Genomic DNA, 6244 nt, shown 5'->3' with positions numbered 1-6244 from the left:
CAGGAGTGAACAAGTAAAGGGTTTATGTGATAAAAGAGAAATGGTAGTGTCAGGCTTGATTTGTATGGCACCGAAACCATTTTCTTGGAGCATATTTTTTCGATAACGCTGTATCATGACTCATGATTTATTTAGACAGAGCCCCGAGATAAAGCCACAGCTCCCACCCCCTGGATGATCCTGGCTGCCGGGGCTCGCTGTTATTGATCATCTGATATTGATTATCAGGACCATTCAGAGCCAGCACAGTAAAACCTTGATGATCTGCGTGGCATTTCTTCCTCGCGGCTCCCCGTCCTGTGTGCGGAGCGGGGGATGTGGCGGGGGGGGGGGGTCTCCTAATGAGGATCGACCTCCCTTTCCCTGCAGTTTGACTTAGCAGAGGTTCCTCTTTAAAAATAGCTTCATTTCCCTGCTAGGACTTGCCGGCGAGAGCGGGCAGCCAGCCAGTCTGCTTCCCCGCGGCCGCCAGCTCCGCGGGCTCCGGGGAGGAGCTGGACCACAGGAGAGCAGCCACCCGCCCCGAGCCGAGCCGTCTGTCCATCTGCCGCGGGACAGCGGGATGGCAGCATCCCTGGGGGCACGGGGAGGTCCTGGATCTGCCCGGTCGTGAGTTACCCCTGCCCCGTGCTGGCTGGGGGATTACACACCCAGGCACCTCCTTAAAAAAACAAGGGGGTAGTGAGATTCATTTGCTTGTTGGTTGGATTTTATATGTCCCTGCAACCCAAAATATCCATGGCAGGTGGGGCACGGGTGTTGAGGCTCATGGTAAGTTCACCCAAGGATGGACAGGGAGGCGGCAGCAGCTGTGTGCATCCCCAAAGGCACTGCACACCCTTGGGGGGGTTGAGCATCAGTACCCTAAGAGCAGGGCTGAAAGCTTTTCCTTGCTAAAGGATGTGATGTGGGACTTTGCTGTTGCATGACAGCACCCCAAAAGCCCCTTTGCTCTAAGAGATATTGGAGCAGCCGTGTCACAGCACACAAAGGCTGGGACCAGGGATTTGCTCCCGTGGTGGGAGCAGAGTCCCAGCATAGGGTCCCTTCCCTTTATAGCAAGGGTGTTACCAAGAATAGGGTAAGGTCCACCCCACAGATATTGGGTAACTACAGCAAAAGGAAAATGTGAGTGGAGGAGGCAGGAGAAACTCTGGAACAAAGGCTGACTCAATTCCAGGACTGCTTTGATTTATAGAGATTGAAATGCTCTGGGATGCTGCAAACTCACCAAGGTCATTGGGCCAGTTGTCAAATTCAAGAGCCATGGGAGTTCTGATATTATTAGTTTAAAGCAGACCCAGGCTAATAAATCTGTCTTCAGAGCTCCTGGCTGGAGTGGGAAAGGGTGGAGGGGGAAAGAACGGAGCCTGTTCCCACCAAACATAACCCATGGCCAGCACGGGGCAGTGCCTGGGGACAAGCGAGTGAGGTGTGCTGAGCATCTCCATCACGTTGCAGAGGGATCTCTCTGTTCCCCTTCCCATTTCCTTTGCCTCAAAGGTAAAACAGGACAGCCCTTACCTGCCCTTAGCTGGTTTGGGCATATTCCCTTTCCCCCCCCAGAAACCTCACAGAGGAGAGCTGCCACTGAGACTTCTCTTCCTAAAACCATCCTGCTTCCCAAAACCCATCAGTGCTTTTGATCAGCACCCTGAGCAGGAGGATAGGGTCTCTCCAAACAAATGCAGGAGGTTTTAACTGCAATCCCAGGTCCTGTTTGTTCAGCTTTAAAGGGCACCAGAGGCCTGTGACTCTGGTGGCTTTGGCTTGGGACAAGAGGCTGCTACTGCTGGGTAGTTTGTTCCTGCAGTGGAAAAGGTTTTGCTTGCTAAGACTGCTGTTCTAGGCAGGAACAGGGGGGATTAATCTCTCTACTGTCTTTTAATATTATTGAGAGTGGTCATTGCTTCTCTCCTTTTTCTTCTTTTACATTTTGTTTCCATGTGGGATAAATTAAACAACTGACTTTTCCATGACACATTATTAATATATATTATTTATTGTTCAAAATAATTTTAGGAGGTTCCCAGCAGAAACATTTGCAATACACAAGGCTGTTTGTCATCCTCCCACCTAAACCTCATTTATTCAAAATCCCAAACACCAATTAAGGCCTTGAATAAGGGCAATAGTTAGTATGTCTTCTGCCCTGAGCAGCACTAGGTAGGGTCATCCAGTCTGCAGAGGCACCTCCTTGCTGATCATAATTGGAATCGTGAGCCCTATTTTCAGATTTGGCACGTGCCAGATGTGAAGAGCTCATGACTGCTTTTTTAGGAGAGCAACTGCTGTGGGCTGGGACTGATGGAGTGACTTTATCCAAGGACTCTGTTATTGCTGGGATGTGCTGGGATGCAGCTCCATCCAGTCCTCCAGCAGAGCCTCCTCCACCCTATCCAGGTGTGCTGACCCCAACTCCAGGAGGTCTGAGGTCCAGCAGAATGATAATCTGCCCTAATGATAGTCCTAAAATAAATCAAATAGCAGTATGCTATTAATATTTTGTACCTTAATGTTACAATATCTAGTGATGGAAAAGGAGAGGCAGTACAGAAGCAAAACAGATTGAGGAAAAAAATGTTTTCCAGGCCAAGCTTTAAGGAGTTTAACCTTTTAAGACTGCCAGAAAGATGGCTGATCTGCCCAGGGAACTGGTGATCATGCCCAAAGGAAGGGCTCTCAAATGCATTGGCAAAAAGCAAGAAACAGTGGTTGCACTTGATAAATGGGGTCTCATTTCCAAGTTTGTAATTCCTAAATTACTTAAAGGAGGATTTGGGAGCCCACACGGTGAAGGCAGTTTGGACAACAGAGATGTGATCTCATGAAATCCTCAGGCCCTGAGGATTTTCCTGTGTTTTGAACTATGCTAACAATTGTTTGTGGGATATTCACGGTGCTTATTTTAATGTGAAAGGGGGGTTAGATGAGGTTTTCCTTGTCTGAAACTGCTGTGGTTTAAAGTTGAGCATTTTCCAATGGACCTGGCCATAATATCCTGCAGCCCAGTGCAATTGCCCAAGTACATCTGTCATGGCTGTGACTCGCAGGGGATACACAGGCTCGTTGAGACAGGTTGCAGTCCCACAGGCAGAGCAGCCTTGTACACTGAAAAGTATATGCAACAGCTAAAATACAGAAATAAAGCCCATTTCCTGCACAAACCCAGCTTGTTGCTTTCTGAGATCAGCTTCTGAAACTCAAAATAGACCGAAAGGCTGCAGGCCTTTTCAAAAGCAAATATTTGCCTGACTTCTAATTTATTTTTTTTAGTTGGGAGCCAACAGCTGATTACCATGTTGTTTTCCTCCCCAAACCTTCCACATCCCCTCTGTCTGCCTCTCCTTTATGCAGTCTCTGGCCACCATTGTGGCACCTACAGATGGTTCCTCTGGGAGCCCAGCTCTTAAAAATCCCAGATCCATGGCCAGCAGTCCCCAAGGATGCCATGGTCTGCGTCAGCGACAATTGTCAGTGCAAGGAGCCGACAGGATACCGTGTGTTCCCTGTTCTGATGGTGCATCTTTCTCTTTCCAGGAGTAATAACCAGGAAGAGAGGATTCAGAAGAGCTTCCAGCCAGAGTTACATCTGGTCTTGGCAGAGGTTGCACGATCCAGATGAAGACTGCAAGCAGCTTTTTTGCAGAAACCCCTTTTCGAGATGACGATTGGCCAAGGAACTCTCTTAATCTCTGGAACAGAAAGGAAAAAAGGAAAAGAAAAGAAAAAACAAAGGACAGGGATACTTCTTATTGTTCTTAAGCCAGCCACCTTTTAGTACGTGCAATTTATTTAGCACTTTTCCCTTTGCTTAACTGGGAAATGTTACCCTCTCAGCTCATGTGTACAGTAATTTTTTGTTGTTGTTGTTGTTGTTGTTGTTGCTGTTGTGCCAAAGATTTGATGGAGCTTCTGCACTGTGTCTGATTTTTGCCTTAATGTTAAATCTTTGAGCCAAAGAAAAGTCAGAGGTGCCATTCAGATCGTGGCGAGCAGGCCAGCCAGCTGTCGGTGACAAAGCCCAATTTCTGCACCCTTCTATGAGTTGCCTCTTGTTTCTTCTGCCTGCACTTCCCCTGCCTGCAGCCCTGGAGCCAGCATTTTGGCGTGGGCAAGAGCTGGGACAGCACCAAACCGTGCTTCGGCGTTCAGGTTTGCTTCTTCCTTTGAGCTACTCTGTAGTTCTGCCTTTTGGGCAATTTCCTGACGTTCCTGCCTGTGCGACACATCCACAGGGTAGAAATACTGACACGAAGTGAGAGCTGAAACAGGAGCTATGAATATTTTTTTTTTTTTTAATAAAGGAATAAGACAAGCAAAAGTGCCATGTAAAGCAAAGGAAAAAAAAAATCATAAAGTTCAGCTAGGCAGAACGAAATGATTCAGACAGCGTTTCAGGTTTGTGAAGTCGTTTTTTTTCTGTGGGGGTTTTTCAAGTGATCAGAAACCCGTGTAATGCAAAAGCATTTGAATCCTATACTGTACCTTTCACTTCAAATTGAAGTAAAAAGAAAAAAAGAAAAGATGGAGAAACATTTGCTTGGAGTAAGCAGACTTTTATAGGTAATGCAGTTCATATGCAAGACATCTGCTAATGATGGGGGGACGGAGCTCCGTGTTCAAGGGAAAAAAATAGGGGTTTCCAAACCAAGAAGATTATTGTGTTTTGTTTCCCACTGAAGGGGAAATGTTATTTTGTGAGGCCAGATTCACATCCTGGCTACATCAGCGTGAATCAGGTTCCTGGGTGTCTGACTTACTCCAGTGTGGATCTGGCCGGGCATCATCCGGCACTGGGGCGGGCAAGGGGCTGGGGTGGGCGAGAATCATTGGGCAGGGGAGGGAACAGTCTGTGTTTGACTGACATGAATATACAAAACTTGAACTCCTCAGTGCTTGCCTGTTTTGTTTCCCAAGCTGAGCAACTGGCAGGTGAGCACCGAGCTGGGGAGCTGCTATGCAAAACCTGAGCTCACCAGAGCAGGATCTGGGTTCTGGTGTGCCAGGCTGCTCACTGCCAAGTCCCCTGGCTCCTGGTGAGCTCAAGATATCTTCTACCTGATTTCTGGGACACATGGAACAGCTGTATTCAAGCCTCCTCCCAGGAGCTTATTATACTGCTTACCCCTCCACTCTCACTGCTGGTCATTATTAGCAGCCCAATAAAAGACATTTTTAGATTGTCATTTGTATTTCTTTATTAAAGCACTGTTTTTAACCATGTCTTTCATTATATACATTAAAGCCAGCTTTTTAGCTTATAATGGGGAGAGAGATTGAGCTCATGGACCACAGGAAACACTCCAGGGCTGTTTCACCCATGTCAAAGTGCTGGGTTTAAAGTGCAAGTGTTTTCAAGAACCAGCAAGAAACTGGACCTAATGCATGTGGCCCAGACAGAGCAAACAGAGGAAGAGGACTGGAAGGCAGTAGAAGAAGAAGAAAAAACCTCACAAGATGGCCTAAAAAAAGGAACTGCAGGTTTTCTGTGGGCTATGTTGCATTCTCCCATCTTTCTCCCATCTGGGTTTTGAGCAAGATCAGTGGGAACAACCTCAACTTGTCCTGGTATGCACAGGCTAAGGAAACCCCGTGGGCATTTCTTTCTTTGAGCAAAGTGAAACATTCACCAAGCATTTTTAATTTGAGAAACACCGTCATATTTTAGTTGGGAGTGCTGCAGTGGCTCTCAGTTTGAGAGAGTTAATAATTATCAGTAAGGCAAGGTCTGCAAGGAGAGTCAGCGATACAGTACTGCTGATATGCCCTTTTTTTCCCTTTCTATGCCTGTTATAGATAAGGAGTTTGCTGCAAATACGTAATCACAAACTGGGCAGCATCATCAGGTTGCAATTGGGGCTTTAGGTCATGCAGTATTCTTTGTCCCCCCCCGATTAGGAAACATTAACCCTTGGTATCAAGTTGCTCATTCACAAATTCCCAGATTCACTTTCCTTAGAAATTCCCTGCTATTCCCACCCTCCAGTAAATGCTGGCAGAAATACAGTCCCTAAAAGTTAAAAAAATAAATGAGTTTGCCTGATTTAAGTGAACAGTACTCTGAAAGAGGCTGCGTGGATGTTTTTGTATCTCAGCAAGAGGTCAGGCAAGGCAAGAGGAGCAGAAATGCCACCCCCAACTGCCCTGTGCATCCCAGCCCAGCTCCAGCAACCAACACTGGCAACAACAAGGAGGATAAATGTTTACCAAAGGGTAGCAGTCATGAGTTTGAATATCGTCA

General features: G+C 46.9%; 1 protein-coding gene across 1 annotated transcript in view; it reads left to right on the top strand.

Annotated features, from left to right (window-relative positions):
* ATOH8 (atonal bHLH transcription factor 8) overlaps positions 1 to 5189 on the top strand; it is a 25639-nt gene extending 20450 nt beyond the window's left edge. Inside the window, exon 3 of the mRNA XM_027885991.1 lies at positions 3541 to 5189. Within this exon, the coding sequence (XP_027741792.1) occupies positions 3541 to 3546 (6 nt within the window). The 3' untranslated portion in view covers positions 3547 to 5189. The remainder of the gene's footprint in view (positions 1 to 3540) is intronic.
* Positions 5190 to 6244: the final 1055 nt, after the last annotated feature.

This window comes from Empidonax traillii, unplaced genomic scaffold, assembly GCF_003031625.1.
Source record: "Empidonax traillii isolate 1590-97213 ecotype Southwest subspecies unplaced genomic scaffold, ASM303162v1 scaffold175:size1888319, whole genome shotgun sequence".
Classification (NCBI taxonomy): domain Eukaryota; kingdom Metazoa; phylum Chordata; class Aves; order Passeriformes; family Tyrannidae; genus Empidonax; species Empidonax traillii.
The sequence above is the reverse complement of the archived record's forward strand: the minus strand, read 5'-3'. Positions and strand labels throughout refer to the sequence as shown.